The sequence below is a fragment of the Pterocles gutturalis genome, unplaced genomic scaffold, assembly GCF_000699245.1.
Source record: "Pterocles gutturalis isolate BGI_N339 unplaced genomic scaffold, ASM69924v1 scaffold7011, whole genome shotgun sequence".
NCBI classification, from domain to species: Eukaryota; Metazoa; Chordata; class Aves; order Pterocliformes; family Pteroclidae; genus Pterocles; species Pterocles gutturalis.
Genome location: NW_010105329.1, coordinates 41,125 through 57,756, shown reverse-complemented (window position 1 = coordinate 57,756; position 16,632 = coordinate 41,125). Strand labels below are relative to the sequence as shown.

Genomic DNA, 16,632 nt, shown 5'->3' with positions numbered 1-16,632 from the left:
ACATAAGGCCAGGGGTTCCTGGGGCTAATGTATTCCATGGCATCTCCAGTATGCTTAAATGAAACAGTGCTAATGGTGTTAAATATGCTGTTCACTTTTGTCCTGTGAATTCTGTCTTAAGTATGGGCTTATTCAAATTGTTTTACTTTTCTGTTTTTTCTTTTCAAGCAGATTTTGAGAGGTGAACAGGAGGTACCAGACTCGATGAGTTTCCATCGAAATGTCGGAAAAGTCAGGCCAGAGTACAAAAGCAAAGGATGGAAAAACAAAGTATGCAACACTCAGTCTGTTTAATACTTACAAGGGAAAGTCATTGGAAACCCAGAAAACCACAGGTGTGTAAACTGACTTTAGGTTTGCCTTCTGTTTCATCATTATTGTAGTACTAGTTAAGAGTGCAAAGTATATGAGCACTTAACCACAGCAAGATTTTTAACTGCTTGACACAACAGTGAAGTGGAAGAATTATGGAAAACAATATTGATTACAGTTTCTGGTTAGTTTCTAGTTAGTTTCAGGAGTATCAGTTCAGGGAGACAGCAGTTGCAGTCTAGTAGGAAGTAGAATATAGGTAAATAAAAACTGTTTTATAGCTGCAGTCTCCATTTGTTATCAGCACATGCCATTCCCCAGCTGTGCTTTTTACCGTATTTCAGAAAACGTTTGTGGTACTGGAGGTGTTTGATTAACAAGAAGGCAATGCTCACTTTCAGGTCAGGTGCTTTGTCTGTTTTGCAGACAAGCATGCGGTGAAATTTATACTGATGTTTCCAATAAGGCCATTGTGGACCTGCTTTTCATGATTGATTGGATTGAGAACTAGGGCGGAATGATGCTCTGAAGACTTTGAATTTGATTTGATACACTTGCCTAAATTGTGGGATGAAAGAAGGGAAGTGTGTTCAAACTTTGTTGAAGTTTGCCACAATATTATTTTTAGATGTTGAAACTGAGATGTTTGTAATGATACAACATGCCTAGGGTACTATCTTGTACTTGTTAAGCTGAGTTGATTAGCTGCAGGTTGAATGTCCTGTGTAGTGCATTAGCTTCATATTGCTTTTTCATATTTGTGGTCTGGAGTAAATGCAATTTGTAGGAATGTTTTTGCAAGAGCAGCATCTGCCAAATGAAACTGGCAGCAAAAAAGACATAGGCTGGACCCATGTGGGTATACCCTGTACTCATCAAGGTACATTAAACTCCAGAAGGAACAAGACAATGATGCTTGACAGTATGAAAAAGGATATGAAGACATCAACATCATGTTTTAAATGGCTGCTCTAGCTTTCTGTCACTGAGCATTGTGTATGAAGGTGGGGCCACTTATCCTTTTTCATTTCTGGAATAGGCTAACTGTAGCAACTCCCTGTTCAGAAAATACTCGAGTTCTCACAAACCAAGTATTTTGAATTCCCCCCACCTTTTTTATTTTAATTAAATTATGAAGAATTTTTAATTTCTAATTCTTCAGCTCTTAAATTTTTCCAAGTTTCTTGCAAAATATTTTTGATTTATGTAGCTTGCATGAACTGTACCTGCTAAACAGCACTGTTAACTTGCACTTTCTGTTTTGGCATGCAGTTGCCGCACGCCATGGATTACAGAGTCTTGGAAAAGTTGCTATTTCAAGGAGGATGCCTCCCCCAGCTAACCTCCCCAGTCTCAAAGCAGAGAACAAAGGCAATGACCCTAATGTGAACATTGTGCCTAAAGACGGCACAGGATGGGCTTCAAAACAAGAACAGCATGAAGAAGAAAAGTAAGTGACCAGTGAGATCTGGGTTGTTTTGCTGTAACATTTCTCTCAAGTTTTCCCAAAACTAGGAGTGGGCAATGCCTGGGAAAAAATTGTCTAGACTTCGCTGTCCTCAAGATAGCTCTCAGAGAGGAGGTAGCACCACTGTTAATTTTTGTGAGGAAGAATCTTGCTATTAGGTAGATAGTTTAAAACAAAACAAAACGCACACACACAACAGAACTCCTTCCCCCCCTGAAGCTGAAAGCAATATGCTTATGAACTCGTATTAGGGGATGGGTGTTTCCTTTAGCCAACTGGTGTGGCTACCTTTGTGTAAGTTTTGATGGCTGCTTAAAGGAAGTACTATAGCACGTTTCTGTAAGATCAGTGCAATTGCCTTAAAATTCTCTTGGTACTCGAGGAGGATACCCTTAGGTACACAGCAGCTAAATTAAATAATAACTTGCGAGTTCATGTGAATATGCAAAAATCTGTTTAATGTAGTGTGATTGTGCTGATGTATGGCAGAGAAAGCTCAGAAATTCTTGGTTTGTATGCATTTGTTTGAATCTCTGCTTTATTTTCCTAATGGTTCTTAATATTTGCACTGTAATTTGTTTGGTTAGTATCCCATAAATTCTACAGACTTACAAAAATTTTCTGTCTTAAACTTTACAGTATTGTTTCACACTCCCCCAATGTGCAATATAAACAAAATAGAAGTGATGGTGATGTTGCTGCACTGCTGTATATTGTGTATTACGTAATTCCCCATGCTCAGTACAGTTTTGTCTGCTAGGTTTGTTTCACACTTGCACAGGAGGTCAGCTAAAGAAAATAGAGATAAAACTTTTCTATATCTAATTAGAAATTGTTTTAAAGCAAATTTTTTGCCTGATAAACTTAAAATAGGATATGCTTCTCCCTCCAGAAGTAGAAGTGGGTTTTAAGTGTTTATTCTTTGACATATAAATTGTTCTGAAAAACACTTGAAGATGGAGCACTTATTATATGTCACTATGAAAGCAAATTATGATTAAAGGTTTTCTTGCCCTTCTTGCTCTCCCTTTATTTCTCCGTGTATACTTTCCTACATTTAAATGTCAATTTTTGACATCTGTCTAAAAAGCTGTTAGACTTCAGGAGTATAGTGTTGTGTTTAGCTTCTTATTTGAGCTTATGAAATGACAAATTTACCATTTTCTGCCCAGTGTTTTGTATGGTACTTTAACAACGTCTTCCTCTACTTCAAGGTCACTTACACCTTGTCTGGTTAAATCTGTGTTGAGCCAGTAGCTTGTTTGGCTAAACCACACTTTACCTGCATCGTTGTCTGCCTTTCCATAGCCTGCTGCATGTGCTAGAAGTATATCGCAATAGTTGATGTTGTATTTAAAAATAAAAAAAATAGCTGGATCTTCTCTGCAACCAGAAGGTGTTTGCTGTTGTATTTTCATATGAATTATTCTGACATACAGATAAAACTGGGGGATGGGGGGGAGGATTTCCCCCCAGGAACAGATGTGTATGCCCAGGCAACGAGTAAATTCTCCTAAAATCAGACCATTTAATGTGTTTGCTCAAGTCTTCAGACCATTTCTGTAACTACTACTGTATTTCTCCAATATTTCAACGTGCTTATAAATGCTGCAGTTTACATGTAATTGTTCTGGTGTTCCTCTCGCAAGTGTGGATAAAGATAACATCTAGATATCAGCTTGCTTTAGTTTAATTCTTTTTCTTTTGTATCATTGTGTTGGAGTTCACATGAGTGAGTTGCTACCTGTGCTTACAAAATTATTTTCTGGTGCTTTCCCAAGTTGTCTCTCTTTCTGTGGGTATTGCCTCAGTCCCTTTTTCCTGGATAATGCAGCCTGTTGTGTATCAGTTTGGTTAATTCAGCTAACACCAATCTAAGTTCTTTCACTTATTAAATGGTACACCTATAGGACAGTGTTTGGATAAGTCAAATTCTAAATGGGCTTGGCTTTCAAACAGAGTAGAACTGCAAGAAATAAACTTAGGTCTTGTTCCTTGTTTCACTTCTGTGTGACAAAGCACAGCCATCTCAGTTCCAACTTCCCCAAAGTCTGTTTCAAAAGTGTGCAACTGTTAAGAAAGTAACTAAGTGGAAACTGAAGAGATGTTTGTGGTTTGTTTTTTTTTTTTTAAGTTATGATAATCTGTGGAAACAAACCAAAATTGCATTAGGTTATCCTTGTGAGAAGCCAGTGTGTTTACCCCCAGCAGTGATTTTTTTTTTTTTTGTGACATTTACTTATGTCATTTCTGAGACTACTGTGTCGTGTTTTGGGCTGATCGATGCAGAACCCAAATGGAACTGACTTCTCAGTAGCAGTCCTCAGAAATTTCAGATTACTTTGGAATCTATATAAAGCATTTACAATTGTTTATTGTAAGTTAACTGATATGATATTGCACTAGTTATCTCTTTAGCAGTATAATAAAGTAATTTTAGACTACAAGATTTACGGGATAATTCCTGTTTTATCAAAAATGAGTACTACTGAGCTGGAGGTCTGGACTTGTAGACACTAATGCTTTGGAGTCTTAAGTTATCTGAGTATGCAGATTTCAGAAATAGCTATTCTTGCAAGAAGGTAAACAGCATCACTGAATCTGTAGACTAGAAAGATCTTCAAGAATACAACTTTTTTTAATTGGACAAAATGAGTGCTTATGCCTGCCTCTTCATTGTTAAGATGGTGAAATTGCGACTTTGTTCTTAATAGACTTAAATTTCTGGGCTCCAATTCATGGTACCCATAATTTTTTTCATTATGTCTTTACGTTTCCTGAGGAGTTCCTTTTACTTCGTAATTTCTGACGTATTTGCCATCTTTCTCTCTGTTCATTGGTGATCTTTAAGTGCTTTCCTCTCTTAACTCCTGAGGAAAGAGAACATTATTCCAATTTATTCCCTTTCCGTGTAGATTGCAGATTTGATTGTAGATTGATTGTGTTTTGATTGTACAGTATACTACTGCAAAAGTTATTATTCAGTTCATGCCTGACTGCGTTTTCTGACCAGCCATTTTCATTCATTCCTCTCCACTTTGGGAAGTCTACGCTTCATAGAATTGGCTAATTTATCACAATTTTTAACTGTTACTACTCATTTTATATAAGAAAATGCTGTTTCTGCAGGAAAGTAGTTACTGGTTCTTCAGCTGCATAGATACCTCATTTTGTTGACTTGTTTGCTGTAGTAATCATGATGATCTTATTCTCTGCTCACCTTCTTGTATTCACAAATGCTTTTCTTCTAATTGCAGACAGCCAGACGTGCCACAGACACAGCCAAAACCTGCTGTTCCTGCTCCTCCGGAAGCAGCTCCTGTTGCCAAATCATGGGCCAACACCAAACCAGGTGGACAAGATGGTAAGTGATGTTCAGGGTGGAGGGGTTCTTGAGTTGGCCTAGTGAGCTGTGGATGCTGCCATGAGAGACCCGGTCTGCTTAAATCTTGACTGGGACAGCTACGAATGCTGTGGAAGCAATTTTCTTGGATGGAAGGTGAGCTGCTCCCCTGTCACTCAGGTGAGCTCCAGCCTGATTTAGCATCAGGCCTGATTATCTTTTAAAGGGCTTGTGTAGCTGCCTTTTTTGGACTGACAGGGAAATGGCAGTGATGGTGTAAGATCTTGAACATGGCTGTGGTGAGGAGGGAAAATCTCAGTCAGTAGTTATGATGCATACAGTTTTGGCATGGTAAGGAGAACCATGAACAGTTAGTGGTCATTCTCGTCATAAATTTGGATAATTTTATGCAACATGTGTGTAGTCCTACTTCTGTTTAAATATCTGCTACAACAATGCTTCTTTATTTTATAGATTCCTTGGTAATTTTGTTTTCAAAGTGATAGTGTTCGAGTATTAGTAAGTATTAGAAGTGACAATTCTAGATTCCCCACTTGCTTGCCTCTCATGTTCAGTGTTTCCTTCATGGTCAAATACAGGAACCTCTCCTCCTTTAAGCTTTTGCAGGAGTTTTGTAGAATAAAAAAAGGGAATTAACACTGATGCAACGTGATCTGCATACCAGCCTTTCTAAGTAAGCTGATAAGATCATCTCTGTGACATAGGAAATAGTGATTCAGCTCAGTGGCTTCAAAATGCATTTAGATAATTATTTAGTAGTTACCATGGCAGCTTGTGTGCCAAGCCCAGATGGTGTTCTCATTTCATTCAATTAATGCAGTAGTGGGTTTGCTGTTTCAAGAAGAAATGCAGAATGTGAATTGGCATCAGCTGCTTGCTGTCCTCCTCAGTTTGAAATTCAGGATACACCTGTTGTGCTCATGCTTTCCTGATGCGCAGTTGGCTGGTGGAACTTGTCACCTTTCCAGATGACTTGTACGCATTCCAGCAGTCATTCAGTTGGCTGCCTCATGCTCTTGTAAGACTTCAGTTGAGTGAGGCAAGACTAAATCCTTCTCTGATGCTGTTGGTGGCCATGTATAAAGGAACGACTTCTAAAATGCAATGGCAGCTTGTATTTTTCAGCTCATACATTGGCTAAGAGTTGGGCTTAATTGCTGCCATAACATCTTTGTATTCTTTAACTTCTTTCTGAACTGTTGGCTGACAGTCTGGCTATTTCAGGTTGATAACTTAAGTGCTGTCAAGCTGATCACTGAAGATGCTATTACTTTGCAATTAAAACATTGTTGCTGTCATTGCATAGACTTTAGCAGAAAACATTTTTCAAGATTCATAAAACTCATGAATGTTGCATGCCACAGGACCTCTGAAGAGGCTGCCTTGCTTGGGAGGCCATCTGGTTAGTGTGATGGTGGTTTTCAGTCCCCTTAAGCAAGTCATTGGATGTAGCTGCTTGGGAACATCAAGAGTCCAGTGTCCATCAACAAGAAAACCAGTTTATGTGATCTGTAGTAGGTGAGGTTGGAATGAAGATTGAAAGATTTCAAGGCAATTTGTAGACACAGGGCTCAATAGTGGTATTTGCTGTCATGCCTTTACAAAGAAAGTACAAAGAGTAAGGAGTTAATCCTGTGCTTGACTGTTAATCTTAAAAAAAAAAAAAATCAGGATCCCTGTGTTCTATTGTTATGAAGGATTCTTTTACAGATCGGAGAGAACAGAAGCTTTTGTAGCTGTTAGCTAAAAAAAAAAAGAAAATCATGGGGATTGGGGCTTTTGTATGCGTATGTGCAGATCCTTTTTTGTGAGTTTGCCCTGTTTTCCGTGTAGCCTAATACAATGTCTCTTATGGTAGCCAGTAGTAAAGATGCTGTGTGAACAGGGTGTTATCAAGGCTGTCAAGAGAAGTTTTCCCTCAGTAACATTATCAGTAATTTGGTACTAGAATGCTTTTGACCTCATAGGTCAATATCTATTATCTGTATGGGGAGGGAGATTGATTCAAAGTGGATGCTAACAAAACCTGCTAAAGAGCAAGACAATCTATATATTTACCAAATAAAAGGCAACAGAAATCTTAAATTTCAATCCAGAGCTATGATGTCAAGGGTTTTAGAAGTCACAGAATGCTACAGTTCTGACACTTTTCTCATAATGCAAAAGCTGTGGCCTTTTAAAGTCCTGAAAAAAATGCTATTAGAATAGTAATTAATCTTCGGGGCTTTTGCAGTAACATAGCTGCCTATTCTTGGGTTGGCTATAGTTGTAGAATAAAACAAGGGCAATCTTTGTCTGGAAGGAGGGGGGGAAAAAAGTGTTAACAGAGCTGAGGATCTTCCGGTACTCCCTGTGTTTAGTCTTGTTCTATTGTCCGTTATTGCTTTCTGGTGCTTCTGGATTTTTTTCTCAGCCCCAACAGGTATGACAGTTGGCCTAGTAAATTCAGCAACTTTAGTAGTAAATGTAAATACTTAATGAGGATTACTATTCACTTGTGTGAATTATGTTACCAGTAAATTGATGTGGCTTTAACATTCACTTTTGAAGGATGATCAGTCTTTTATCACTTTGTGAACTGTTCTTTGTGAATATCTTGCTGTGTAGGTCCAGCTCTTCCAGTAAATAGTTATTTCCAGCAAGAGTTTCCCAGTCTGCCGGCAGCTGGGGATCAGGAAAAGTCAGGCAAAGAGAAAGATGCACCTGAAGAGCTCCATGGATCAGGACCCAGCTTGCGACCACAAAGTAAGTATATACTACAAGTTCTTGTGAAATTGCATGAGTTTGTGTGGAACTTGATGATTACAAGTCTATTTGTGCCCCGTACAAAATAAATTGATGAATTGGTTGTTTTAATCAATGCACTCCTACACAGAAAAAACAGAGTTTATGGACTTTCTTCTGCTTTACTGTGTTCCTGTTGTGTGGAAAATAGGATATTTAATCCTATCTTGCAGCTCACTTTCCATTTTCCCAGCCTAGTCAATATTCCACTTGTGCTCTGAAGAACATTTGTTATTTGCGCAATACTGGAATTTTCTTACTTCCAGATGCTAGATGTTACAACAGCTAAAATATGTATTTAAATCTTCTAATATTAACTCATTATATAAATCATGATTAGGGTTGCCCCCAAATGGTTGGTACTCAGAGCAGCCTGAAAAATCCTGTGTAGGAGGTGTAATCTACAGGATACTAAGAGTGGACTGTGATTTGAAAGGCTGAGGCATCTTTAGCTAATGGCTGAGGTGCTCTGACTAGCTGGATCTGTTTCAGCAGTGGGGGATTAGACCTAGTGAAAACAACCATAACAGTGCCGGTTTTACATGTCTCAGTGAAGAAATCTGTGTTGCTTTCCCAGATCCTTTTAATGAGGAGGTGTTTGGGATTGTGCCTGTTGCCTGTGAAAAATTGAATTCCTTTCTTCCTCAAAAATTTGTTTTTGATGAGGTTTGGTGGAGTAGGGATCCTTTTTTGCAGTGTAGGTGGCACTGTCTTGTGGCAGTGGTTGACAAGGTGTGCATTGCTGTTGGAGGGCTTGGGCTCTCAGGAAATCCTTAACTCCTTTCTGTATTGCCAGCCTCAGTTTTCCTTGATTTGTTTGTCAGGTCCTGCAGACTGAGGCCATGTGCTTGTTCAGGTCCTCACTTGATTTTGATGTAAAGAATAAGTTTGCAATAAATTCAAAGAGATATCCAACACCAAATTAGGAAAATAGCTACGTATGTCTGCTCCAGCCTCCTGCAGGCAGTTACAGTTTTGGTCAGCACTGTACATGCTACGTTAAGCCCTTCTTTCAGGTCTGACAGCAGAAAGCTAAACCAGCTTGGCAGGTACTGCCCCTTTAACAGCTGTGCTCCTCAGCAAAGATAAGTGGAAGAACTGTAATGGATATCTAGGAGCATAGTTTAGCACTGCCTGGAAGAGTCTGTGCCCCTAAAAGAGCATTATTTACAGTGTGGGTCTGTGAAGGGCTGTTGGTCCCCATGGATCAGAGCAGTGTTGCTAAGTTTACTTACGCTTTTTTTGTCCTCACATGTGCTTTGTAGGTGAAAACTCCTCAAAAAGTGGACTGCCTGGCACAAGTTATAGGTCATAAAAATCCCTTATTTTTCCTGGATATTTTTCTGTTTCTATAACTATTCTATTTCTATGACTATTCCATTGTTATCAAATAGAGATACAAGCCAGACTCTGGATATCTCTCTTCACTTAGAAATATAATGCCTAGGTATATGTCATTTTGAGCTGCTCGACAGTTCAGTGGTAGGCCTTTGCTGCTTAAGAAGCTTGGTCTGTCCCTTGATGACATCTTCACACTGAGTTAACAGTGGCCCACTTACCACAGCTAAAGCTGTTTTCTCTCCTGTACTGTTACCAGTATCTTTCCTCAGTTGCATTGCGTTTTGAAAGGTAGAGTAGGACAACTAGAGCAGTCTGTAAGTTTAACTCTTACCCTCCAGGTGTGCAGCTGGATGTAGGGCCGAAGAGGATTAGAAAACAGCTCCTGTTTTCTCAAGTGGCTACTGCTTGTTTCAGTACCAATGACGAACATCTGTCTGCACAGATCACTGTGTCACTGACAACTGGATAGGAAGAATGTATTTTTCATCATGGCTGTCTGTAAATCTGTAATATAAAGTCTGTTCTTGTTTTCTCTCGTACTGATTCTGTCCATGCAGATGCTACTAGCTGGAGAGACGGTGGTAATAAGAGCAACTCTCCCAATTCTCCAACTGATCAAGAAGCTAAGGCTCTAGGGCAGGAAGATGGCAACGCTACACCAGCAGAACAAAATGATGGCCAGAAGGCACCAGAGAAGAGGGATGTGCGGTTACCACAGATCCCTCAGCCTAAACTGAATGGCCAGCAGCAACCACCTATCTCATCTCAGTACAGGGCAATGATGCCACCTTACGTAAGTGACGGCTATGTGAAAAGTCTTTAAGCAGCAGGGATTGATTATTGGCGAGTGTGATTTCCTTATGCCCCGTTCTCCTCCCTCCATAGAACACTTAGCAGTTCTGCTAGAAGGGGGAGATCATAAGCAACTCCTCAAAGGATGTGGCTACCTGTTGCTGCTCCTGCTACACTTGAGTTTGAATTTGTCAGGGGTTGATTAATGCTTGTAACTGCTCCACCTTGGTGGCTTGATAGCACACACTTGTCATTAGATAGCACACTGTCTGGAGTGAAGAGTGTTGCTTTACTTAAATTATTATTCCTTTGATGATCTCGGTATGCTTAATGCAGTAGTATTTTTTTAACAAATGACTCCTTTTTTTTTCTAAATCTTTCTTAGATGTTTAATCAGTATCCTAGAATGGCATATCCTCCTTCCATGCAAGGTCCAACAAGGTTTCCCAATTCGGAGCCTAGCAGGTAAGAAACCTTATGAGTGTTACTGGTGAGTGGGTATTAACTCTGTGAATCAATGGCGGGGGGGGGAGGGAGAAAAAAAAAAATTTGCACTGAGTATCTTGATTATGATTATACACTGCATAAGAACTGCCACTGGTTAGTTTCAAGTTTTGGTTTGTGAAGCAGTGCCAAGGAGTAGTCTGTGTTTGACAGCTATAAAACTTGATGGAATTCTGCACATTACAGGGGTTTTGTTTTGATTGGGAAGAGCAGGAGTCACATAGGGACACCTTTGAAACTTCAGCCAGCATTTTGCCTGTGAAAGGACTCTTCCATTGTTACAATGAAAGTAGTTAATTCCTGGTTCTCAACTCTACTGCTCTCCAATTAAAGTAGAACTGTAGTGCATTATAAAATCAGTTTTCCTCCTTTCTGGGCGTTTCTATAGTTGAGGATGGCTGTGCACATGCATGAGGAAATGGGGGATGCTGTACACTCCAGGGTACAAACTTTGACAGGTGATCTATGGTTGGGATCAGGAAGAGGACAGAAAGGCTGAAAAAGGATGACTGGGAGAACTTGAGTATATGAGTAGGGAGAAGGTACAGAACCTTTGACAGTGGGAAAGGATGAAAAGGATAAAGAAATATCTTCAAGGAGGATAAATTGGTGATAAAAAGGATGTCAGACCTGTGTAGTGTGTTGTTTGAAAGCTACAAGGCATGTGATTTTTCTACTGTCCATTGATGTTGGGTGTTTTTGTCGAGTATGCAAGCAAGGCTATAGCATCTAATATTTCTCTTCCTTAAAGAACCATCTGGTGGTGTATCAGTAATTACTGGAACTACAATAGTCGCACATGTGGATGATAGTTCACATTTATGCTGTATTTGAGAGAACAGTACTGTATATTTCAAATAATTGTCATACAAGTTGACCTTTTATCTATTCGTTTTGATGGATAAGTAGTGACAGTGGCCTTTCTTTTTTTTTTTTTTTTTAGAGGGCCAAGGGGAAGAGGGCCACCTTCATGGTGTTCAGAAGCTATTGAGCGCCCATCCATTCTTAGTGCTAGTGAACTTAAAGAACTTGATAAATTTGATAATCTAGATGCTGAGGCTGATGAAGGCTGGGCAGGTAAGGACATCAGATTAACGGTTTCTGTTATGTGTACATTGACTCTTTTGGGAAGATTAATTGAAGGTTTGGTTATGTATCAGGTGCTCAGAGTGAAGTGGATTACACTGAGCAGTTGAACTTCAGTGATGATGATGAGCAAGGAAGCAGTCAAAAAGAGAAGGAAAGCGGGTGAGTTGGTGTTGCCAGTTTTGTATGAATGCCACTTAACTAGCTTAGCTTTTGGGAAGGTTGAATGAAATGAGTGCAAGTATTCATTTCAGTAACATTTTTTCCAGTAATTTAATACAGTATTAAATTACATAACTGCCTGCAGACTCCAGTCAGCTGGGCATGTAATAGAAATTATGTGCTTGCTATGAGGAAGTTTCACTCTTGATAAGAAACATTGAGGATAGAAGATTAATCACCAAATACCTGTGTGGAGTACACCTTCCATTTTTCTTATTTCTTTGGACATAGTGATGAACAAACACCATCAAAAGATTCCCAGAGCCCTGATGGCCAGAAGGAAACAGAAGAACAGACAAGTGCTAAGTCTGCCACTCAGGTTTCCACAGCAGCAACCAAAGGGTCTTACGGCAAAACCTCTCAGCTTGATCAGGTTTGTGTGTTCTTTTCAGCTCTTCTGGCAACAACCTTGTCAGGAGAGGTCTGACTCAGGTGTCTTTCCAAACTATCAGGTCAATTAAGGTTATGAACATGAGTGGAAGCATTAGCTACTGCTTATCTGAGCTATGGTAACTGATTGGGTGCTGCTTAGTCAACTTTAGCTGCTTCTGGTCATGAAATAAAAATAGCATGTCTTTATGTGGTGTGTTCTAACCCACAGTTTTGAGGTGGTGAGAACTTTTGTGTCAGTTACTGTGATTCCACTGTCAGGCTTTAAGTTAATACTCTTCTCTGTCCTTCCCTGTAAGAGTGGATGAAGCTGTTCCGGTGTCCATCATGTTTTATAGTGGCACAAAGTAAATAGTGCTTTTTTCCTGGGTGTGCGGGGGTTTTTTTGGTATTGTGATCCGCTTTCTTCAGTGCAACCTAGCAGTAATGTGTCAGCTCACTTCTGACATCTTGGGTGGATAGATTTTATACAGACCATGTAGAATTCATCAGCCCAGCCATTTTGGTTTTGGTTTTTATCCTCTAGTAGAAGAAGATTGGCAACCACCTGAGCTTTTTATCCCTGCTCTGCCCCCCTGCTCCCCTCTGGAAAAGCTACTGTTGACTTTATCTGAAAATTTCCCAGAAACATCTTTTCTTGACACCAGTAATGAAGATGGGAGATCCTGAATAGATTTTACTTGCAGTTTCTCTATATACGAAGCTCATGTTGTCTTTCAGAGTTTGGTGCTACATTGAATCTGAGGAAAATCACTGCAGTAACGTAAACTGTGAAATGTGGATGTGTGAATTTTTAAAATAATTGTTTAGCTCTGAGTACATAAAGCAGCAATGTTCTTGCTCTTTTTTTGCATGCAAGTTTATTGTGTGCAAATAGTTCACTAGTTGTACTATCTTAATGCAGTAGAAAACAGTAAATCTAAAATCTATCATCTTGACTGTTATTATGAGCTTGCTTAACCCTGGTACTGTGTTTGATCCAATAGGACCGGGGTCCAGCACAGCCTTCTATACATGAAAGAGGTGGTCCTGTTCTTCATCCAAAATCTATTCTACCACCGGTAAGAAAGATTATAAGATTGTCCTTATTTCCTTGAGTTAAATTCTTCAATGCTGTAGTGGAGGGATTTAGACTAAGCAAGGTAAAAATATGCTTCCCATAGGGATAAGCTTTTTCTTTAATGAGTAACATGATTGTAGTGCTTGGGGCCAGTAAGAATGGGACCTCAACAGAGCTGTGCTGTCAATTGTGTAAAACAGCCCCATCTTGTAAGTGGCATATGAAATTCATGAGAACCTTGAGAGCTTTCAGTTATCCATCCCCATTTGGGAACTAGAGAGGACAGGGGCATGGGAGTGGTGCTGGAGGGCTGGCTGCCAAGGCAGATGGGGAGATGAAGTCCCAAATGAAATGTCTACATAGTTGCTTCTTATCAGTTTTCAGCAGTCCTTTATTAACTGTTATCTTGAGCTACCTTGAATTTCTTTGGCTCCTTGGGGGGCTTTTGTCTGAGATCTGCCCTGAGTCTCTGGGATATAGAGCAGCCTGTAACCAAATCTAAAAGATGTTTGTCATCGTTCTGTCACTTTGCCTTAGTGATGGGAAGGAGGTGTGACATGAGCCCAACTCAACCTTTACCTCTCCTTTCTGAGCTCAGGCTGCATGAGTCTGAACTGGAGTAGGAAGGTTGGGGCTTGCTTTTTCTTCCAAATCTTGCTTTTTAAATGTGCTGTACAAATGCATGTGTTGACAAATCGTTAAATATAATATTTCAGCTGGCTGTTTCTATAATACATTCTCAACTTGACTTAAATATTGCAGCACCCTCCTCCCCCTGATCGCCAGGTGGGACCTGGAAGGCAGGGACCCTTTCCCCCTAAACCAGTACCAGATGAAGATGAAATTTGGAAACAGAGGAGAAGACAACAGTCAGAAATATCCGCTGCAGTTGAGCGAGCCCGTAAGCGTCGAGAAGAGGAAGAAAGAAGAATGGAAGAACAGCGAAAAGCAGCTTGTGCTGAAAAGCTAAAACGGTTAAATGAGAAATTTGGCTGCATGACAAAACCCTCCCGGGAAGACCCTCTGAAAGAGAGGGAGAGGGAAAGGGAGAGAGAGAGAGAGCGGGAGCGGGAAAGAGAAAGAGAAAGGGAGCGGGAGAGGGAAAAGGAGAGGGAGAGAGAGCGAGAAAGAGAAAAAGAGAGGGAGAAGGAAAAGGAAAAAGAGAGGGAAAGGGAGAAGGAGAAGGAAAAAGAAGAAAAAGAAAAACTGGAGAAGGCAATAGAACAAGAAAGGGAGAAGGAGAAAGAACAGGAGATGGAAAAAGAAGAGAAGGAGAAAGAGAAGGAAGAGAAAAAACCAGCACATGAGGTTCCTGAGACTGCAGAACCTGTGGCAACACCTGTAGTAGAAAAACAAGAAAGTGAAACCAGGAATAACAAGGAAGAAAAAGGTATGCTTCGACGCAATTAGGAGTTGTCTGTTGTAAAGCTGAGCCACAGAGCATAGTTGTCACCTACGAGTCTAATTTGCATACCTAATTAACCTAGTGCATCTAGACCATTTATTTTCCTGGCATGTTACAACTGCTAATTGTCCTTTAAGCTAGACCTGTTTACCCAACTCATCAAAATGTTAAAGGAAAAATTAGGCTCTGTGATTTAGGCTGGACTTTGAAGAATATAGAAGGCTTTCTTTTCTTGCTGAAGGAGGGCCAGCAACTCATGTTGCTAAAAAGCAATGTAAATTTTCAGCTCTTCTGTTCTTTTGGGAAGCCTAGAGAAGTAGACACAAGAAGGGCATATTTAAACTTGGTCCTTTTTTTGTAGAGGAACTCGAATGCCACAAGAGAACTGTTAGACTGTGCTTAATAAGGTTGTGTTATCGTTTAAATGGATAAAAGTGATTGTAAAACCAAACCTTACTTCATAAAAACAGTTGATTTGAATGTATTATGGTAGCATTGATACAGCACTACTTAAATCACATAAGTTACAACCTAAATGCCGGTGGTTAATTACCTAGTGTATTTGCGTTTAAAAGTGGCACTGAGAGGTGTATTACCAACAATTGTTCTGTTTTGAGGGGTTGTTCTTTTTTTGCTTTTATTGGTTTTGGAAACTAAGACTATGAGTTTCGAGAAGGCAGACTCTTAATTTTAGAACATCCTTTTGTCTGACGTTCTAGTGAAATTATCGTAGTTTTAAGATTCACTCTTGTCTCTCACGTGTTTGTTGTTTGGGTTTTTTTTTTTCAGAAGATCAACCAGTTTTTACCCGACAAGATAGTGGTCGGAATGAGAAAGAGATGGCACAGGTGACTCATGAGAGTGAGCCAGATTCAGGATCTCAGCCTCGTCCTGCTGTTTCCTCAGGCTATTCTAAACAGTTCCAGAAATCATTACCACCAAGATTTCAGAGGCAGCAGGTAACTAACCAGTTCATTAAAAGAAGGAAGTTCATTAAAAGAATGTTTTTCCCTCATTCTGAATAGGAACATGACCATAGGAGTTTCAAAAAAACTAAGTTGTTGGTTTCCAGCTTCTATAACATCTATGGTATTGGCAGGAATTGCTCTGTATGAAACACTTTTTGTCACTTGCAAAATGAGCAGAAGGCCAGAGATGCTTTTAAAACTGGCAGGTTTTACATCAGTTGCTGAACTAGAGCATTGCCCTGTGGTTACCTGTGGAACCTGGGGTTTGATGATCATTGTTTCTGCAGCTTTTCCTTAAAGGGTGTGACACTCATAAATCTAATTTGGACTTGGGTCCTATGGTCTGAAGAGCACTTGGCATTAATGACATGCACAAAGTATAGGTTGTTCTGTGTCTCGGCTGAATACCACCAAAACTGTGTCTATTTTAAATTGTCCGGTCTGGTTTTTCCCCTTTTCTTCTAGTTCATCCTGATGCGTGCTTACGATTAATTTTCAGAATGCTTAGTGTCCTGGACATAACTGTACCTGTTGTTTCCAAGGGTTATTTGAATTCTGCTCAAGTCTTCATCTTGACAAACAGTCTTGTACTGTTGTTTTTTGTTGTGCAGGAGCAAATGAAACAGCAACAGTGGCAGCAACAACAGCAAGGTGTCCTTCCACAATCTGCTCCCTCCCAGCCTTCTAGTGGCCCTGTCCCGCCTCCCCAGCACAGACCCCTTTACCAGCCCATGCAACCACATCCTCAGCATTTAGCTTCTATGGGCTTTGATCCACGGTGGCTTATGATGCAGTCTTACATGGATCCACGAATGATGTCAGGAAGACCTGCAATGGATATGCCTCCTATTCACCCAGGTAAAATCTGGCAGCAGTTTTTGACTGTTGAACTTTCTTGGTTTTGAAATACTGACTGTTGAACTTTGTTGGTTTTGA

The 16,632-nt window shown here is 40.0% G+C and overlaps 1 protein-coding gene across 1 annotated transcript in view; it reads left to right on the top strand.

Annotated features, from left to right (window-relative positions):
* The first annotated feature begins 220 nt into the window (after window positions 1-220).
* PRRC2C (proline-rich coiled-coil 2C) overlaps window positions 221-16,632 on the top strand; it is a 53,292-nt gene continuing 36,880 nt past the window's right edge. The window contains exons 1-13 of the mRNA XM_010087349.1: window positions 221-335; window positions 1,585-1,762; window positions 5,038-5,144; window positions 7,758-7,889; window positions 9,827-10,062; window positions 10,447-10,526; window positions 11,509-11,642; window positions 11,726-11,813; window positions 12,105-12,246; window positions 13,250-13,324; window positions 14,086-14,713; window positions 15,521-15,687; window positions 16,308-16,554. Of these exons, the coding sequence (XP_010085651.1) occupies window positions 221-335; window positions 1,585-1,762; window positions 5,038-5,144; window positions 7,758-7,889; window positions 9,827-10,062; window positions 10,447-10,526; window positions 11,509-11,642; window positions 11,726-11,813; window positions 12,105-12,246; window positions 13,250-13,324; window positions 14,086-14,713; window positions 15,521-15,687; window positions 16,308-16,554 (2,329 nt within the window). The remainder of the gene's footprint in view (window positions 336-1,584; window positions 1,763-5,037; window positions 5,145-7,757; window positions 7,890-9,826; window positions 10,063-10,446; window positions 10,527-11,508; window positions 11,643-11,725; window positions 11,814-12,104; window positions 12,247-13,249; window positions 13,325-14,085; window positions 14,714-15,520; window positions 15,688-16,307; window positions 16,555-16,632) is intronic.